A 21,466-nucleotide genomic window follows, 5' to 3' on the forward strand; every position below is an offset into this window, starting at 1 on the left:
TTTTATTAGTTTTTACTGCTGCCCAGAGGGGACTGAATTTTCCTCAGCTCTGACCTTTCAATACCAATAATAAAATGCTCGAGGTTTGTTTATTTTTTTCCCCCTTTTCCATGCGGAACACTTTTGGTGTGGAAATGTTATGAAACAGTAAATCATTACAGCATTCAGCCACCAGAGCTCGTGGCTCCTCTCGTGGGCTTTTCATCAAGGTCTGGTGGAGGTTTGGGTGACGGTTTTCCTATTTGACAAAGGTTGGGGTTTGTAGATGAGCTCAGACTCCCGGCAGCTGGATATGTTTAAAATGGATCGCACCACACCCAACAAGCATGCTTTAGCCGCCAACAACAGTAAACAGTTGCTCATCCAATTGCCCTTTTCTTGTCCTCCCAGCCCTCTTTTCACCATTAAGCCCCGGAGATTTGCTTTGCGTGCCTCCTCCTGCTCATTACAGCTACTCTCCCCCTCTAATTTGGAGATTACGTCCAGGTGTGGCTTCTAGCATTCTGAATCTGCTTGATGCCAAACGTAGAGCTGGAGCTGACAATGAACCACACACAAAGACCAAAGAGGCTTGAAATGCATATGGAGTGAAGAGGTTGGTTCTTAAATGTCATCGTGAGCAGTCTGGTTCTCCGGATGTAGTTCGTAATTCTCACACAGAGGTTCCTTTGATTCACTGGGCTGTTCCCTTTGTCCCTGAACATCCGTAATGTTCAGACATTCATGGGGAATACAGTCTCCATTGTGGGTTTAGCTGTGAAATTGTCAGGATTTTTAAAAGGGCACTTTTGTCCTAAGGGCTTGTCTTCATGCCTCTAATGATAAAGTTACATCACAGAACCCTAAGCTTATGTAAATAAGCACTGCCTTTATGTAGGAGAACCGAAGATTTGGTTAGCTGTTGTTTTGTGCTGCCAGAAGCCAGACACTGCATTTATTGGGAGTCGTCTGGACTGCACATTTCCAGCTTTGCCCCAGCACAGTAATTCAGGAGTAAACAGCACTATAACTGTGTGGAGACCATAAGGAAGCAGCCTCATTGTCACCTCATATCAAGCCCCCTCCCTTAACCCCACCTCTTGTTATGCATGCCTCAGGAGGTGTTTTGGCATGCCATCTCTCCTTTCCATCCCCATGAAAAAGTAATTGGTGGGAGTTGGTTTGAAACAGCTGTGTCCCTGGCCTCCGAGAGCCTCCTCAGTTGTTCTCCCTTATTTTCTCAACCCCATAATAAAAGCTCTCAAAAGCTTCTGCCGATAAGCCCAAGAAATCATCGGTCTTGCAGTACTAATATGTGTGTCCTTGTTTGTCCCTATTTGCTTTTCTCTAGCTCCACTTTCTCTCAGGATCTTTTTTTTCCACTCCTCAGGGTACTTACTGCAAAGAGCCCATCACCGGTATCTGTGAATGTAGATGAGTGCAGTATACGTTAGATAGCTGGATTCCTGCAAATGACTCAGCAGAATACACTAGTACAAAAAAACAAGATGCTAACCTGATAGTTTTTAGGGGCGAATTTATGCTCAATAATGGTCAAACATCGAAAACCAGTTTTCATTGTGTTTCAGTTTGTCACCTTCTACCTCTCCTCTCTTTAGCTCACTATGTGCAAACACGTTAGACAGCTTTCCGAAGCTCATTTGTCCTCCAAGCCCATGGTTACATAACTGCTGCATGGTTGTTCTCATCACCTCATCTACCTCTCCTCATAAAACATTTGGCAGTCTGCTAAACAAGCAGGCCATCGTGTTCTACTTTCACCAATATCTCACCACTGGCAGCCTTTGGTTGGGAAGGACGTGTGCATAAAGCAGTGACACACCTTCATTTATTTGTACAAAATGTTTTATTACCATGCAAGAACCCAAAATTTAAAAAGCTGTAAAGGAAGATAGTCCCGGAAATGTTTTGTTGTATCATGTTGTACATTCCTGGGGTCATGCTATTTTGAGGAAATACATTTTTTTTTTTTATATTTTAATTATTTAAATTAATAGATAGAAGAAGAGAGCAACGCTATAAGGAGGTGAGAGGAATGTCCTCAACCATATACAATTTAATTGGCCGCCATGTCTTAGGACATATATATTCTCAGTATTTTAAGGAAAAGATTTTAGTTGCCCAGTGATAAGAAGCAGAAGCTAAGGATGGTGAGTTCACCCTTCTTTTTTGATTTGAATTTTTTTAACCGCATCTGAAGTACTCTTACAAATGCAAGATGAGATTATGGAATCTAGAGGGACAAAAAAAAGTTGGGTAAAAATATGGCTTCCAACCAAAAAAGGCTGTTTGACATCATTCATATTGTCAAAGGTTTGTACTTTCTTTGTAATTGTGATCCTCAGATAGGTAAACTGCTCTTTGACTGTTTTAAAATGTTAACTTTTGTGCAATTTTAATTTATACCCTAAAAAGTAACCAAACTGTGCAAATAATTACAAAGCAAAGAGAAAAGAAATGAGGAATAAAATGAAACTTCACGATAGCCTTGAATGTGCTCAAAAAATCGAGGAATTTTGCCAAGGGTTCAATACCTGCATCAAATAACAGCGGACTGAGTAGTCAACCCTGTAGTGTGCCTCATTTAAAATAAACTGGTGTAAACCTAGAGTAAACTGAGGCACCTGGGGATATATATAAATACTCCAGGAAATTAAATTTGAACATTTCCAGCACAGTTAATAAATAGTTCCATTCCACTTGATCAAATGTTTCTCTGCATGAAGATAAGTAATGCATTCTGTTATGTTGTCAGAAGGTAAATACAAAATATTGAAAAGAGGCACAATATTAAGGGAGCGCCAACCTTTTGCAAAGTTTGACCAATCATTAAATATAATTGTCAGCAAAAATGTTTTCCAACCTGTGGATAACGTCCTGGGCTTAAATATTAAAATCAACATTCAGCAGGAGCATCAAAAATGTCAAAAGGAGACCAGCTCCATTTGTTTTTTTTTCCTCTTCTATACCATGAAAGCTGCCAAGATGTTGGGAGATAGGCCTGTATGAATGACTTGGATAAAACAGAATATGGTGAAGATTTAATAAACTGTACTGGAAAAACAATCTGATCTAGATGATTGTCCACACTGTAAGGGAGAGTTTGCAGCTGTGATCTTCCTCTTGACTTTTAAACCTCTGCAGTTACCGGCTAAGAGATTGGAAATTCAGCTTTTATTGTTTCTTACCTTTATCTTATCCAAAAATTACAATCAGGGCTTTGTTTAGAAATAGTTTTAAGAGAAACACAATTTTTTGATGGCTTAGATCAATATACATTTAATTATTTAAGATTATATTGTAAATATCTTGTATGAAAGTCATACATAATGAAATATGCATGTTTTTATTTTTATTTTTTTAATCATATAGTGTATTGACAAAGCAAGAGACCTTCTCGATGCTGAGCTGACAGCCATGGCTGGAGAGAGCTACAGTCGAGCTTACGGGGTAAGTTTTTCTCAGAGACGGAAGGAAAAGAAGATCATCTTTGGCTACACTGGCACTTCTGTCCGAGCTTATTTGTGTTTTCTGGTTATGCCAGAGAAATAAAGTATGGCTAAATTTATTTTATTAAACTGAGTCTCTAACTCTCATTGCCGACAGTAAACAAGCTCCTCCTGCTTGGATGTATGTGTGTTTTAACAGTACTTCAGATTATCAGTTAAAAATAGATAGCAACAGTCTGTTACCTATTTTAACCAAATGATCCCAGGAGAACCTTGTGATCCCTGTAAGTAATTTATACACTGCAGCTAATCTTCCTAAATGGTTCATCAGTCTAATTTCTGGTGGAAACTGGATTCCGCATGTTCCTAAAATCAGTAGGGAGAAATCAGCGTATTGTTAATGAGATGGATGGGTCACCATGTGGATTTATCTCAGATTCTTATTTTTTTTTTTTTACCAGCTTGAACTTTCCTGTCACATAGTCTAGACAGGACCTTTTCTTCATCTGTCCAATATGAAAGTTGCAATTCCAATAACGTGTGTGGATATAGTATAAAGATGAAGATAACATTGTGTTTATTTGTTTCCTAGGCCATGGTGTCCTGCCAGATGCTGTCTGAGCTGGAGGAAGTGATCCAATACAAACTGGTGCCAGAGAGGAGGGACATCATCAGGGAGACTTGGTGGGAGAGACTTCAGGTAACTACCGCACATGATGAACAGAAACACAAATATACACACATACACAATCACGTGTGCAAAAGCAAGCATGCAATGTGAAGCAGATGTTGGAAAAGCTACTGCCTCTAATGGAAAACATCCACTCTGCGAGCGTGTTGAGACACAGCAATATCTCAGTCTGATCCATTCTTAGTCTCAGTGTTTTCGGGTCTGTTTTGTTTCCAAATAATGTTTCTATAAATATGAAAACTGTTTAAGAGGAGCCATGAGTCTTGGGTTGCGTGGTAAAGTGCTGTTATCTGTGTTCCCACAAGACAATCAGCCACTTTTAATATGTTTTACAGGATCAGTTCAGTATAAACTTAACCCCGATATTTCTGAAAACAGTCTTTAGTTTATAAATGACAAATTATAAAAATAGAAAACTGCATTCAACTCTTACTATAAGTTGCCGAAGTACTCAAAGCCCACAAATGTATTTTACTTTTTTGAAATAACAGCCACAAACTATTTATTTTAAAGGCATTTTATGAAATAGGACAACACAAAGTAGAGCAGAACTGAAGGGAGTGCGTAACTGTTGACATGACAGCTATTAGTCGTACACGCTACAAATCCCACCTTTTGTAGAACAGTGGTGAAGAAAAAAGCCATTGGTAAAAGAAAGAAGGCCTGTTTGCAGTCTGCTACAAGTCAGGTAAGGGACACAGCAAACATGTGGAACAGGATCAGATGAAATGTTTGAACTTTTTGGCTTTCATGCAAAACACTATTTGTAGAAGAAATATAACACTACACATCACCCTGAACACATTTCCCCACCATAAAGCATGGTGGTGGCAGCATCATGCTGTGGGGATGTTTTTCTTCAGGAGAGACGGGGAAACCCTGTCAGAGTTGATGGGATGGTGGATAGAGCTTAATACAGGGCAGTCCTTTAACCAGACACGTTATAAGCCTGAGAAAACTTGAGACTGGGATGGAAGTTCATCTTCCAGCAGGAGAACAGCCTTAAACAAACAGCCAGAGCTACAATCAACACACACATAATCTGTCAGAATGGCCCAGTCAAAGACCAAACCTCTTGAAAATTGATGTTCACAGAGACTCTCCGTCTAATCTGACAGGGCATGGCGGATCCCAGAAGGTGCCTTCCTGTCTGTGTAGAAAAATTGTTTTTAGTACAATACAACTCCATTAAAGGCAAAATGGAGAAGCTGTATTGTGTTTAGGTTGATAGAAAAAAGGTTGGAGTGAAAGGTTTTCTGAAAAGAAGAAAGAGTCCTGTGTTATTATGTCTTTGTAGCTTTTCCTGCTAGCATTTAGCAGAATGTTATACATCATGTTTGACCATTAATTCTGTTGCCTAACTTTGCAGCCCCAGGTTATATTTTGATATTTGGGTGAAGTGAATATATTATAGAAATGTAGTTGTCATTAAAGATATATTAATAATGACCCACCTCAATAGTTACCTTTCTTCTAGCATGTGAACCCATGCTGAGATATTGTTAATCTGAGAGACAGGAACATTACTAAGAATATTACTCTCCTGGGGTTTCAGCTTACCCTTCACATATGAGCTTTCTTGAGTTGCAGTAGATGCTTCCTTTTTAATCCACTAACAAATGAATTTAATGTGTTTCTGTGTGTTTTTCTTCAGGGTTGTCAGCGTATTGTAGAAGACTGGCAGAAAATCCTGATGGTCCGTTCTCTGGTCATCAGCCCCCATGAGGATATGAGGACTTGGCTGAAATACGCCAGCCTTTGTGGGAAGAGCTTACGTCTGGTCAGTGCTTTGACATATTTATACAAACCTTTCAGGATTGTATTAATTGGCATTATTTAACAATCAGGAGGAATAGATTTTTAGCTTTCTTTAACAAGAAATTACGTTTTGGCTCAGAAGAAGTTAGGTGCAGCTATAAATTAATCGTTATTTAAGCCCTGTCTAAGCTGCCAGTAATGAAAGCAGTGAAGTACTCTCAGTCATGCTGTTTGGAAATTTGCAACTGCATATCATCTTAATGAAAGCAGTGGATTTGTTCCACCTTTAACCTCACTGGTATTCCAATAAGTTAGGGAATATGACAGAAAGTCTTGTTGTAATTTACCACACACGTTTAGAATCAGTAAACATGCTGAAAAGAGAAAGATTTATTACACAATCTGAATATTTGCTGTTTTCAGGATTAAAAAAATATATATTTTTACGCTCATAGCCTTATTTTGCTTATTTATTCACAAACTCTTCTTTTCATCAATGTTTACTTGTCCATGTTTAAAAAAAAGCTCTATTCCCTTTGTTGAGCTAGAAACGTTCTTACAATTTTGCTACATCTGTTACAAATCCTTCTAGGCACTTGCCCACAAGACTCTTGTGCTCCTCTTGGGTGTTGACCCTTCCAAGCAACTCGATCACCCGCTTCCTACAACCCACCCACACGTCACATACGCATACATGAAGTATATGTGGAAGAGCAGCCGCAAGGTGGGAAAATGAACTTCTGCTTTTATAATAGCAACTTACAGACAGCATGTCTGGTCATCACTTTTGTTTGCAAGTTTTAGTGCTATATGTTTATATGGTCCAACCTTCTTGCGTTAGTTACATTCTGTTTTATTTATTCTACAAGATGAACATTTGTATGTTTGAGATTCAACCTAAAACAAAAATTCTGTTATTTATTTCTAGGTTTTTATTCTTATCCAGAAAGTCCATTTTTAATAACATGTTTTGGAGGGAGACTTGGCCAAGTAGGGACACTAATACAAGTTCCACATATTAAACTGGAAATATTTAAACTAAATTAACAACTCAGAGTCAGCGTAATACAGGCACAAGGTCCAGTTGCTCTCTTCTGATCTTTAAACTGTCATAGAGAGACCTTTTATCAAGTTTTGTTATATATGTAGGTGGCCAAATTGCAAAATAAAGACCACAGTTCTGCCAGGTTCTGAAAAAATTCTGGGTACTCGAGGAGTTGCCAGTTTAAGAACCACAAGTCATAGCAGTAGTCTGAAGGTATTAATGTACTCAAATAGGAGATCATTTTCTTGTGAGGGACCAAGCAGTGAAGGCATAGAGGACACAGAAAAGTATCTTTTAAAGTGGGTCTTTATTCCACCCAAACAAATGACTGAACTAAAGCTTTACATATAAAAATATACTAGTGTTGGTGTCTTCTGAGGCTTAATGAGGGCCAAGAAACCAGATGTGTTATGTACAGTTAATTTGTTAAAAAAAATGTGTCTAGAACTAAACAGTAACTAAACAACATGCATACCGATCCATAAAAACATAAAGTCAAGAACCGTCAAAAATCAAACAAGACCCATAAATTAAGGGAGGCCAAAATTACAATAATAAAAGCCCAATCTAATCTTAAGCATTTTTACTAAGAGCTAAATATGCACCCTGAAAAAAAGACTGTCATCCAGCCCAATGCCCAAACATTTGTAAGAGTATGATCTGTTGATACACTGTCTCCCTTGGTTCAAAATACCAGCTTTGTCTGACATATGGGAGCGATTTCTGGAATAAACCCCATTGATTCAGTTTTGTTCACATTAAGAACCAAGTTTAAGCCATATAGCAATGCCTGCAGCAGCTTCAATGCAGTTTAAGGCTTGTCAGCAGCCTGCCTTAAAGAACCGCATACTCAACAAATGTGGTGTGGTTTACATAAAAGAACACTTTTAGCTATAGACATATAGCTATCTTATTAATAAAATTCCAAAATAAAATGGGGCCTAAAATCGAGCCTTGCAGGACTCCTTTTAAAACCATTAGAAAACCAGACTTACATTCATTCACAAAAACAGACTGTTCTATTGGAAAGGTAACTTCTAAATCAGCCCTAGTTTGTTCTTGAAAGGCATTTAAAACATTAAACTGCCTGCGCAAGTTGTTTTTTGTATTTCTAGACATAAATAATAATGTTAAAACAATGTCAGATTGCTAAAAGGATTTATATTGCTTATAAATGCACAAAAGTAAAGGACTCAAACCTTTGAACCCATCAAGGTGTAGCACCTTCTGCCTTTAAAGTGTGCAGTTCTTTTTATTTAACCTAAAAACAAACTCTTGTTTTTTTCTATATTATTATTTAATGCATCCATGTAGTTCCATATAGTTGTCAGTTTAAGAAGTATTTTTCTGATCAAGTTCAGAATCTAGTTCCAATGAAGAATTGGTAAAAACCAAAGAACAACGGCTAAAAAGACTATTGTGCAATATATTTGGCTCCTCCAACTAAATGATCATGTTTCTTATAAGTACACAATATTTATCTGCTATCAAAATGAAATAAACAGAAAAGTACCAATGTGAAAGTAATCACTGGTTCTCACTGTAATAATTGATTCATGCTGCCAGCTTGGAGGTAATTTTGTCTTCACCAAAGTCAGTAAACCTTTCCCAAACACGTTCATAACATTAATCATAGTTGTTAGGGTTACATAAGTTACTGGTTAGCTTAATAAAACAAAACTAAAGCTCTTTGGCACATGTCGAGGGGAAAAGCCTCAATGGGGATAATTAGTTGTTTAAATGCCAACAAGTTCAGTTTTTAAAACTAGATTTATATTAAAACAATCCTAATATTGTTTAAATAATGTCAACAACTCTCAGCAACTACAGTTTGTTTATTTTTTGTTCCACAAATTGCCAAATGATTTGTGTTGTGTTAAGTCTGGAGGCAGGTTGGCCAGATTAGAACCCAGAATCTTTTAATAGAGCACCATGTTGTTTTAATACATGTGGTTTGAAACTGTTTTGGTTAAATAAACAAGACAAGACAAACCTTCCCACAAAGAAAATAATCTTCAGTATAAAATTGATCCTTTATACTTACTATTACATCACACAGCGTGTACTGTATTTGTTAATGTTCTGTTTTTATTGATATTTGGTAACTAAGGTAGCAGGTGAGGCAAAAACAGATGTTGTTTGGCTACCACACACACCAGCTCTAGTATACACACCCCCAGTCACTCACAAACACACCCACATTTACGACCTGTTGTCATGCTGTGCTTGTAGCCTGAGACTGAGGGTCTCATTAGGGGGGCTTAGGTAAGTGTGAGTGTAAGTGTTGCTGCTCCCACAACCAACTGTGCTGCTTAACAGAGATATAAAACACAGGTAAGCAGAATAAATAAATAGCAATGCGCTGTTTTCAGTTTGCAAAATTAGGAAGTACAATGGCTTTGTCACTCAGCATCATTAAAACACATTTTTTGATGGTTGATCAGTAGTTGTAGCATTCATAGCTTATTAATATTTAGATTTTACATATTTTTATAAAAATCTCCCAGCAGAATGCCTAATAAACAGATAAACACATTGTAACCGTGTTGTATCCAAACAGATTGATGCCTTCCAGCACATGCAGCATTTCGTCCAGGGTGTACAGCAGCAAGCCCAACATGCCATTGCAGCCGAAGACCATCAGCGCAAGCAGGAGCTCCACAAGCTGATGGCCAGGTCTGTTCGTGATTTGGGATACAGCAGTAACCGCTGTCGGAGCTGCTTAGTGAAACTAGTTGTAATGGAGAGAATGGCACAGAGCTAAAACACATGCTCAGATAATAAGAAATTATAATGAAAAGGCAAAACCATGTACCTTCTTCACATGGAGATTCTGGGTTTTGATTAGTTGGGCTCTCTGTGGTGATAAGAATAATAATATATATAATATAATAATATCTCGTTACTTATTTGTTGGTCTGAGACATTATTATTATTACTGACAGCCCTGCATTAAGTGACCTTCTCTGGATAATTATAATATATGAAAATTGACTCCATTTGTGTTCTATTCCTCTTTACAAACATACAAGAGGGATGGAGCATGAAGGGAGTGCACTGATTTGTATGTTGTAGTGGCTTTTTTTCTAAAGAGCTTCTCTTAAATTGCATGCAGAGAGTTTGTTGTCACCCACTTCCATCTCTAGCATCCAGGAGTTGAAGAACAAATAATTTCACTGGTGTTCTTCCCCTGTGTTGGAAATACAAAGGGTTCACAAGTATTTCTTCATTTTCCAAAAAGAAAATAAAGAAATAGTGGACACAGTGGAATAAGAAGTTGTTGCTGAACTACGTGGAAAACGCTAAGTGTGGTGGGAGACCAAGTCTGGACATCACCTTTAATACCCTATCTTTTCTGTTAATCATGCTGGTAGCAGCATCATGCTCTGGGAAGGCTTTTCTTCAGCTGTGACTAGGACGTTTGTCAGAGATAGTGGGAAGACGGATGGTTGAAACAAAATGTAGGGCAATCCTGGAAGAAAAACATGTGAAACGCTTCAGAAGACTTGAGATGGAGTTAATTTATAGAAATGTACAACTAGACCTACAATGAAATGGTTTAGATCACAGCAAATTGATGTTAGAATGGCCTAGTCAAAGTCTAGACCTAAATCATATTGAGATTATGTGTAAAGATTTTACTAAAAGGATGATGTGTACAATTACTCTCTGCAGCATGTCTCATCTTGAGCTATTTTGCAAAGAAGGGACAAAAGTGTTACAAAAAAGGCAAAAGGCGGTTCTTCAAAAATAATGACTCTGAGGTGCAGAGTACAAATGCTTGTCAGTTTGAATACCTCTTGAAGGTGCTGTAAATCTCCCTTCACTGTTTGACAAGATTCAGTATCTTGAAATCCTTCCTAACAGAAAAAACGATTCAAGAAAAGGCGGACATTCTAGGTACTAACATATTTTTATGATGCTGGTTGAAAAATAGTTGGATTGCCATCAGAGTCCCAGAAATAAGCTGTTTACAACTCCTCAAAATATCTGCTGCACTTGGGTTCTGACAAGAGGATAATTATCTTGTAAAGAGTTTGTCTGCATTTCATTGTTTTTTTACACTGGTCAAGTAACTCCTAACAGGCAAGAGGTGTGACTTAGGATCAGGCAGGTATAATCCAGCTAAATCATACAAGGTTGTCAAACGGCCATATGTGCTAACATACGGCGGTAGTCCGTATCCTCCCATGCTGTAAATCAAACATGACCAGACACAAGCTTCACAGCAGGCAGAAAAAGGCTCTTTTTCATTTTTCTATCTCCCACATTGCAACCTTCTGAGGAATGCGTGTGAGGGGAAAACACCTGTATAATGTCAGCCAGGATGGCCTCATCCCAGACACTCAAACACACTTTCATGAATGCAGGTCAGCTGCTGGTATGGAGCACACCTGGACTTATCACTTCGTAAATTCACATAATCTCAGACACACTTCCACTCTTGCTCTCTCTTTCTAAAGGATCCAGTGTAATTTTACTGATTCTTTACGTATGCTCAGTACCACTGATATCTGTTGTTTGAATGTTGTTGCATCCCTGGAGACCCTGCATTCTTTTACATGTTCTGTAAAACATATGCATGTTTAACAGATTTAGGAAACAGTTTTGGCATAAATCCTGTAAACCCAACTTCACTCACACGTAGGAAAGCACAGAATGGAAATTATACAGCAATAAGGAAATTTATTGGAGGACCTCTTCAAATGATATTCACACTATTGATAGATGGATACACATTAAAGTGTTTGCCATTTGCTCGCTTTAGTCTGGGTGCATAAATTACACGTCTCGGCCCGGTCATGCACAACTGGTGTGACTTCTGCCTGCAAGCATCTGTGTTTGTGAGTGATGGATAGAGGCATGTTTTCCTTGGTGATGTTCCAGAGCTCGCTGTCTGCTTAAGTAAGCAACAAAATGAAAGATGCACTGTGATGCTCCAACTAAAATGAATGTAATTGTTGCTTTAGGTAGTTGTACTTTTGATAAATCCGTGCAACATTTCCAAGTCTTTAATTATGTAAGAGAACAAGTTGTCTTTAGTAAACTACCATTTGTTTTACTTATAGCCAACTTCCTGTAAGAGTTGTTAACATTAGCAAGCCTACTATTTATGGAAAAAACGTATTACACAGACCTAATATCAGCAATTGCTACGTTTCTTGCTTTCTTTAGGAGAGAAATGCAATGATGCCACAGTTCTTTACATTAGTACTGGAGGAAAAAATTATGTCATCCAGGAAAAGTGACTTTCAGTCAGATGATCTGGTCCGAAGATGATTTTTTAAACCAATTAAGTCATCCAGGTTTTTATGTCTTCATGACATGCTTATTGTCTCATAAAGTGATTAGGTTTTCTCATGAGGTATGTATAAAGACGATAGAGTATCATCAACCCGACAGTGGAGATTTATCCTATACTGTCTACTAATTATATACAGGTCCTTCTCAAAATATTAGCATATTGTGATAAAGTTAATTATTTTCCATAATGTCATGATGAACATTTAACATTCATATATTTTAGATTCATTGCACACTAACTGAAATATTTCAGGTCTTTTATTGTCTTAATACAGATGATTTTGGCATACAGCTCATGAAAACCCAAAATTCCTATCTCACAAAATTAGCATATCATTAAAAGGGTCTCTAAACGAGCTATGAACCTAATCATCTGAATCAACGAGTTAACTCTAAACACCTGCAAAAGATTCCTGAGGCCTTTAAAACTCCCAGCCTGGTTCATCACTCAAAACCCCAATCATGGGTAAGACTGCCGACCTGACTGCTGTCCAGAAGGCCACTATTAACACCCTCAAGCAAGAGGGTAAGACACAGAAATAAATTTCTGAACGAATAGGCTGTTCCCACAGTGCTGTATCAAGGCACCTCAGTGGGAAGTCTGTAGGAAGGAAAAAGTGTGGCAGAAAACGCTGCACAACGAGAACAGGTGACCGGAACCTGAGGAAGATTGTGGAGAAGGGCCGATTCCAGACCTTGGGGGACCTGCGGAAGCAGTGGACCGAGTCTGGAGTAGAAACATCCAGAGCCACCGTGCAGAGGCGTGTGCAGGAAATGGGCTACAGGTGCCGCATTCCCCAGGTCAAGCCACTTTTGAACCAGAAACAGCGGCGGAAGCGCCTGACCTGGGCTACAGAGAAGCAGCACTGGACTGTTGCTCAGTGGTCCAAAGTACTTTTTTCGGATGAAAGCAAATTCTGCATGTCATTCGGAAATCAAGGTGCCAGAGTCTGGAGGAAGACTGGGGAGAAGGAAATGCCAAAATGCCAGAAGTCCAGTGTCAAGTACCCACAGTCAGTGATGGTCTGGGGTGCCGTGTCAGCTGCTGGTGTTGGTCCACTGTGTTTTATCAAGGGCAGGGTCAATGCAGCTAGCTATCAGGAGATTATGGAGCACTTCATGCTTCCATCTGCTGAAAAGCTTTATGGAGATGAAGATTTCATTTTTCAGCACGACCTGGCACCTGTTCACAGTGCCAAAACCACTGGTAAATGGTTTACTGACCATGGTATCACTGTGCTCAATTGGCCTGCCAACTCTCCTGACCTGAACCCCATAGAGAATCTGTGGGATATTGTGAAGAGAATGTTGAGAGACTCAAGACCCAACACTCTGGATGAGCTAAAGGCCGCTATCGAAGCATCCTGGGCCTCCATAAGACCTCAGCAGTGCCACAGGCTGATTGCCTGCATGCCACGCCGCATTGAAGCAGTCATTTCTGCAAAAGGATTCCCGACCAAGTATTGAGTGCATAACTGTACATGATTATTTGAAGTTTGACGTTTTTTGTATTGAAAACACTTTTCTTTTATTGGTTGGATGAAATATGCTAATTTTGTGAGATAGGAATTTTGGGTTTTCATGAGCTGTATGCCAAAATCATCCGTATTAAGACAATAAAAGACCTGAAATATTTCAGTTAGTGTGCAATGAATCTAAAATATATGAATGTTAAATTTTCATCATGACATTATGGAAAATAATTAACTTTATCACAATATGCTAATATTTTGAGAAGGACCTGTAGAGTGGAAGCAAATATAGAGTAAAGATAATTGGCCCAAGCACTGAACCCTGTGGTACTCCGTAACTGACTGGGGTTAGATGTATTAACATGAATAGACTGGCATTTGTCCGATATAAATGTTGTAAACTCCCAGCAGAACAGCCAGTAATTACCTTGACTTCAGTGACTTTTATGATCTACAAAAGGTTTGTTTATTTTTCAATTACATGATAGAAAATATCTTTATTGTTAAGCATAAAGAGTTTAACAGTTTATAAAAATAGTTGTAGTCAAGGCTACAGTAGTTTCTATGAATAAAGAAGATTGGTAACTACATCTAGAACGTGTCTGTTTTTGCCTTTTCACCATGTAGATGTTTCTTAAAGCTGGGGGAGTGGCAGCTCAGTCTGCAGGGCATCAATGAGAGCACCATCCCCAAAGTTCTTCAGTATTACAGCAGTTCAACAGAGCATGACCGCAACTGGTACAAGGTCAGTCCCTGCTCCCCACCTTCAACCTTTCACTTTTGGCTTCTGTCTGGTGGCAGTAAAATCCCAGCTGTGTCAGTAAATAATTATCCTGACTGTGAACATTAGACCCATTCTGTTGCCTTTTAGGGCTTTGTTTCAAGGTTTAATTATTATTTTCTGTGTCAGCATGGCTCATTTATTTTTCCTTTTAGACCAAAGTATTTGAAGACGTTCATCTGTTTGCTTCTACAGCATTAGGTAATGATACAGCTGTCAGCATCTCAGCCATTTCTTCACCATGTGTGTGCTGCAGGCTGCAAATGTCAACGTATCTCATACTTTCTCCTCATTTATCTTCACCAGTTCTTTTTTTTTTAAATAATGAAGATGGGTGGTAAGGTTTCTTGCATAACTCTTCATCAAACTCACAGCCATGGATTGTAAATTGCAGCTTCAGGAAATAAATCTGTCCAACAGAAACTGGAAAACGACATCATGAATAAATGTGGAAATAATTTCCAACTATCAGTAAATACCCTCTGTTTGCTATTTTTTTGCAGGCCTGGCATGCCTGGGCCGTGATGAATTTCGAGGCAGTGCTACACTACAAACACCAGAACCAAGGACGTGATGAGAAGAAGCGGCGACACGCCAGCGGTGCCAGCGCCAACAGTGAAGCCAGCAATGGTGACAGCGAAGTCGACAGCACAGATCACAGTCCCGTGCCCTCACCAGGCCAGAAGAAGGTCAATGAGGTGAGAGTTCACACAAGCCTTTTATCATCCTTTTCTGTAGTACCTTTTGAGTGCCTTGTTGCTGAAAAGCGCTATATAAATGAACTTTGACTTGACTTGTCTTGACTCTAAATGCCTCCAGTTCAATCAAAGAATAAATCTGTTGCTTTGTGCCAGACCTTACAAAGCATGATGTGGTTTTCTGTCCCTTTACAGGACCTCTCAAAGACTTTGCTTCTCTACACGGTACCTGCTGTTCAAGGATTCTTCCGCTCCATTTCCCTCTCCAGAGGAAATAACCTGCAGGACACACTTAGGTGAGTAAAACAATTTCATTACAAACAAGGCAGGCTGTCATACGTCACCCATTTATTTAAAATCTTTTTTTCTATATTAGTGTATGGGGGCCCTCTAGTGGCTGATTTTGATTACTCTCTACTAATAAATTTATAATCTGAGAGGAGAGAATCCTGGGTTTACTTTGTTTCCTTTTTTTATTTTTAACACATCCAGGGTTCTGACATTATGGTTTGACTACGGTCACTGGCCTGAGGTGAACGAAGCTTTGGTGGAGGGCATCAAGACCATTCAGATAGACACCTGGTTACAGGTAATCGACACATCATTTTAAAGTGGTAAGGGGCTGCTGGTCAAGAATGTCTGATGTATTGCTACCAATGAAAATGGAAAGGTTGAGATATGGTTAAAAAATTAACACTTATCCAGGTTCCAATGCAGTCCTGGAAAGTCTGGAATTAGTTTTGAGGATTTATACTAGTCTGGAAAAGAAGAAAATATAGATTATCTGGAAAATTGTTATCTTTCTAGTTCCCCAACTACCCTTTTTCTGCAAAATAAATTATCCAAGAATCAATTTCTTTTTCACTTTTTATAAAAACTGGGTCTGTATGACAAAGATTGGCCAATCTCTGAATCGTATGTTGCACACATTCATTATTCCTCCAAGCTGATTTAGATTGGGTTTGGAAGGTCCAGGAGGGCAACTCAGACACGTTTGAGACCCTCAGTGACACTTCCTGTGGTTATCCCATGATGGATCCCAGTCCATAGAGCTGTGTGTTTTACATAGGGTCACCCCCAGTGGGACGTGCCTGAAAACCTAAAAAACATGGAAGGGCCGACTTAATTTGTCAGACCTTTGTACCTTGGCCCACTTATGAGTTTATTCTGCTTCTTTTCTGCCTTCCCAGGTGATCCCTCAACTCATAGCTCGTATCGACACACCTCGAGCACTGGTTGGTCGTCTCATCCACCAGCTGTTAACGGACATTGGACGATACCATCCACAGGTACTCTGCCACAGGTTTTCATTAACACAGCGCAGAAAAGAGCAAAGAAGGCACTTCATTGCTTGTGCTTTTCTCCAGGCCTTAATCTACCCGCTGACAGTCGCCTCCAAGTCCACCACCACCGCCCGACATAATGCTGCAAACAAGATCCTGAAGAACATGTGTGAACACTGCAACACCCTGGTTCAGCAAGCTATGATGGTAGAGACTGAGTCATTTACACATACCTATTCCTATCTCCAGCGGTCATTGGGCAAGAGGCGGGGTACACCTGGATAGTCCACCAGTCCGTCACAGGGCAACACAGAGACACACAGGACAAACAGCCAGGCACTCATACCTAAAGGGGAAAATTTAGAGAGACCAGTTAACCTAGTAGTCATGTTTCTGAAATGTGGGAGGAAGCCAGACTACCTGGAGAGAAACCCAAGCATTCACATTCAACACGCAAATGTCATGCTAAAAAAGCCCAGGCCGGGATTAGAACCCGAGACCTTCTTGCTGCAAGGCAACAGTGCTACCAACTTAGCTGTTGTGCAGCCACTTTCTTTGAAAAATAAAAGAAAGCTAAAAGACTTTTAAATCACATGAGACAATATTTTACTCACAACAGAACATTAATAACATAACAAATGCTTAAACTTTGAACTAAAAAAATGATATACCTTCATCCAACAAATGAGCTCATTTCAAATGTGATGCTTGCTGCAGGTTTTAAAAATTCTTAGGGCAGGGGCAACAAATGGGTGAAAAAGCAAGATGTTTCAAAATGATTCAGCTGGGAGAACATCTAGCAAGTAATTAAGTTAATTGATATCAGGTCTGTGACACTAATAGCTATTAAAGGGATCTTAGAGAGGTGCGGTCTCACAGCAGTAAAGGCTCTCCAATCTGCTAAAGAGTGTGTAATACTTCAAAAACAATGTTGCTCAAAGTCACATTACAAAGGCTTTGCAACCCTTGTCATCAACAGTGCATAACATCATCAAAGGAATAACTGGAAATGGGACAAGACAGAAGACTTTTATTGGTTGCCCGTGGTTTTCAGGCCCCTGCACTACTCTGCATCACTCATCGTCATGATTGTGTCACTGACATTACTGAATAGGCAAAGAAGTACCTCCATAAAGAACTGCTGGTTAACAAAATCAGCCGTGCCATCTGCAGATGCCATCTTAAGCTCATACAAAAAGGAAGCCATATTTGAAAATCAGGCGCCATTGTGTCCTGTGGTGAAAGACTCATTTAAAATGGGCTGTTTCAAAGTGGAAAGTGTCCTATGGTCAGACAAGTCTAAATTTGACATTCTTGTTGTTCACCGCCCAGACCAGCATCCTCCAGGCTAAAATAGAGAAAGTCCTTCCAGCGTGCTATCAGTGTTCGGTTCAGAAGACAGCATCTCTGATGGTATGGGATGCATTAGTGTAGTATTGATAGCTTGCATGTTTTGGAAGGAACTATGAAAGCTTAAAGCATTCATAGACGGTTTTAGAGCAACAAATCCTGCCCTCCAGGCGCCGTCTATTTCAGGGAAGGCATTGTGTATTTCAGCAGGATATTTAAAAGCTACATACTCCAGCTATTACAACACTATGGCTTTGTTTGACAAGAGTCCTGGTGCTGTACTGGCCTGGTTGCGGTCCAGATCTTTCTCCTGTGTTAAACATTTTGTCACATCATTAAACAAAAAGTACACCAAAGACGACCAGAAATGTTTTAGCAGCTGGAAACCTCTATCAGACAAGAATGGGACGGAATGCCAGCAACAAAACTCGAAACATCAATGCCCAGACATCATCAATCTGTTTTGAAGAGGTATTGCAACATCATGATAAATATGCTCCTGTCCTAACTATTTTGGGACCTGCATCGGGCATCAGATTTGAAATGAGCTCATTTAGTGGATGAAAGTTTACAATTTTTCAGTTTAAACATTTATGTTATTTACATAAAAGTCTTTTGAGTCTGATTAATTGCGTAAAGCAGCTCCTGCTTGTCTGTAATGTAGTGTAGTGTCCTTGCAGACAGCGCAGGTCTGAAGTTTCCATACACTCATCATGACCATTGGTCATAAATATCATTTTAATCTTGGGCTTTTGATAATACATTTGAACTGTTTTTTTTTTTTCAGGGTGGAAGAGTGAAGCAACACATATCTTTGCTGTGTTTAATGAACAACATTGGGGTGCACAAGTTTATTGTGGATTTTCTCTAATTTAGTTGAGCTATAAATTATACATACATGCTCAAACATATACTTAAAATCCTACCAATATTTAGATAAACGTCCCTCCTGCAGTCCTGGAGCGGTCGCACGGGACCCCGTGTGCACTATTCAAGTTTTCCCCTGTCTCTTTCGTGGTTTTCCCACAACCTGGGCTGCAGGGAGCTCTCCTCATCACATTTCCGACCAGGGCCCTAGATTTTTGGTCATGCGGGCGTTAGAGCGACCCCGCGTGCTGTTCTTTCTGGCGCACCCGTGACATCTGCCTCGCTCTGTACTAGCGCTTAGCCAGGACTGCGGGAGGGTTAACAAGTTGCAGAGAAATCCAGGTTAGATGTGTGTTTGGCATCATTGTCCTGTTGGAACTACCCCACTGTCTCAAAGTTTCAACCCTGTAGTTGTTGAGTCTGGGGATAGTCCTTCTCCTTCACCATTTCATTCGATTTGTACAATGCACCAATATTAATGGCAGTGAAACAAACCCTCAGTTTAGTGTTTTTTTTTTCCACTCATTTTAGAACCTGAAACTAATTTGCTATATAGATTAATTTCACATAGAATTAATTATGTTAAGCCTTTATTTCTTATAATTTTTATAATTATGGCTTTAATGAAAAACCTTAAATTCAGTATCTCAGAAAATGAGAAGTATCTCATGTTGTCACATCATAATTAGCTAGTTAACGTGAAACACCTGCAAGGATTTCCTGAGCCTCTCAATGGTCTCTCAGTCTGGGATAACTGCAGTCTTGATAGGATTGTCAAGCGAAATACATTTACAAATTTGTGGGAGCTTCACAAGGAGTGGTCTGAGGCTAGAGTCAGTGCCTCAAGAGCCACTATGCACAGACAAATCCTACACATGGACTACAACATTTGTGCTGGACTACGGAGAGAAAACTGGACTGTTGTTCAGTGATCCAAGTCCTATTTTCAGATGAAAGTACAATTTTCATTTCACATGGAAATCAAGGTCCCAGAGTCTGGAAGAAGAGTGGAGAGGCACAGAATCCACGTTGCTTGAAGTCCAGTCTCCACAGTCAGTAATGATTTGGGTGCCATGTCATCTGCTGGCGTCAGTCCACTGTGTTTTCTGAAGTCTACAGTCAATAAAGCCATCCAGCAGGACATTTCAGAGCACTTCATGCTTCCTTCTGCTGACGAGATTTATGGAGATGCTGATTTGATTTTCCAACTGGACCTGATAGCTGCCCAGTCTGCCAAAGATACCAAAAGCTGGTTCAATGACCATGGTGTTACTGTGCTTGATGGGCCAGCAAACTGGCCTGACCTGAACCCCATAGAGAATCTATGGAGGATTGTTAAGAGGAAGATGAGAGACACCAGACCCCAACAATGCAGATGATCTGAAGGCTGCTATCAAAGCAATCTGGGCTTCCATCACACCTCAGCTGAACGCTGCATTGATGCAGTAGTTCATGCAAAAGGAGCCCCAATCAAGTACTAAGTGCATAATGATTTTCACTTTCACCTTTTTTTTCCAAAGAAAACATCCAGTCCTGGCAGCTGAAATCTTCCAAAACCTTGAATGAAAATGTGTTTCTGGTCTGTTGAAACCAGACTTGGAACTGCTGAAGGTAAAAGGGGATTTATTTTTATTGTCCACAGCACAGTGAGTCCAAGCATAGATCCAAGTCAACAAAACTTTATGAGGAAAATTCGTTTTTAAAAAGTTTTTAAATAGCCGAACTAGAGTCCAGAACTGAATTTAACAGAAAATCTGTGGCAGTCACCTGAGGAGACCTGTGGACCAGAGATGTCCTCACAATTTGACAGATCTGATTATCTTTTTCATGGTAAAGTGGGCAAATATTGTCATGTCCAGAAAGCAGACAGACTACTTCCAAAAGAGATTGAATGCTGAAACTGAATCATGGTTCAACAAAGAAGAACAAGTTTAATATTGTTGCAATTTCTTTTTTATATACTTCTCCCTCTAACAGACTTGTTTGTTTGTCAGTGGAATTGTACCGTTTAAATGTCATAATAAAAGGGGAAAGATAGTTGAAAGGATTCATCATGTTCTCAGTTTTACGTCATAGCAACCCGACATTTTAACAGGCCTGTGTACACATTTGACTCTGACTGTGTACATAGATGAGTTAATGTGACATTTTGTTTACCGACTGTTGAATTAAATGACCTGTTTCAGATTAAACAAAGAACAAAAACGCTGGGATTTTTCACAGTGAATCAGAAAGTCTGAGCATCCTGGATAGAAATCTCTCTGAATGGCTTCAGTAGAGCTCATGCGTTGGTACAGGGGCTCAAGGTTGTGTTGTGAAATTAATATCTCACAGCAGCCTGACCTTTTATTTGTTGGCTCTCTTCATCCAGGTGAGCGAGGAGCTTATCCGCGTCGCTATCTTGTGGCATGAGATGTGGCACGAAGGCCTTGAGGAAGCCTCTCGTCTTTACTTTGGTGAGCGCAATGTAAAGGGCATGTTTGCTGTGCTGGAACCGCTACACGCCATGATGGAGAGGGGGCCACAAACCCTCAAAGAGACGTCATTTAATCAGGTTTGTGTTGTCTTAGTATGAATTGATCTTTATGGGTGTAGAACCACAAGCTGTGCCCTCCGTTGTTATTCACAGTAATGTTTATCATATTTTATGTTAAATTAAAACAGAAAAAACATATTTTGATGGTTTTTGCTTGTTGCTGTTGAAAGTAATGCATTAGACTGACATTTAGCTCCTCACTATTCATCTCCATTTTTCTTGCTTCATGCTT

At 39.5% G+C, this 21,466-nt stretch overlaps 1 protein-coding gene across 1 annotated transcript in view; it reads left to right on the plus strand.

The window, feature by feature from the left end:
- mtor (mechanistic target of rapamycin kinase) overlaps window positions 1–21,466 on the plus strand; it is a 100,770-nt gene that overhangs the window by 67,375 nt on the left and 11,929 nt on the right. The window contains exons 33-44 of the mRNA XM_047363747.1: window positions 3,373–3,450; window positions 4,042–4,149; window positions 5,795–5,920; window positions 6,491–6,622; window positions 9,504–9,619; window positions 14,347–14,464; window positions 15,004–15,198; window positions 15,394–15,494; window positions 15,691–15,787; window positions 16,389–16,487; window positions 16,566–16,688; window positions 21,070–21,252. Of these exons, the coding sequence (XP_047219703.1) occupies window positions 3,373–3,450; window positions 4,042–4,149; window positions 5,795–5,920; window positions 6,491–6,622; window positions 9,504–9,619; window positions 14,347–14,464; window positions 15,004–15,198; window positions 15,394–15,494; window positions 15,691–15,787; window positions 16,389–16,487; window positions 16,566–16,688; window positions 21,070–21,252 (1,476 nt within the window). The remainder of the gene's footprint in view (window positions 1–3,372; window positions 3,451–4,041; window positions 4,150–5,794; window positions 5,921–6,490; window positions 6,623–9,503; window positions 9,620–14,346; window positions 14,465–15,003; window positions 15,199–15,393; window positions 15,495–15,690; window positions 15,788–16,388; window positions 16,488–16,565; window positions 16,689–21,069; window positions 21,253–21,466) is intronic.

The sequence above is a fragment of the Girardinichthys multiradiatus genome, chromosome 1, assembly GCF_021462225.1.
Source record: "Girardinichthys multiradiatus isolate DD_20200921_A chromosome 1, DD_fGirMul_XY1, whole genome shotgun sequence".
Taxonomy (NCBI): domain Eukaryota; kingdom Metazoa; phylum Chordata; class Actinopteri; order Cyprinodontiformes; family Goodeidae; genus Girardinichthys; species Girardinichthys multiradiatus.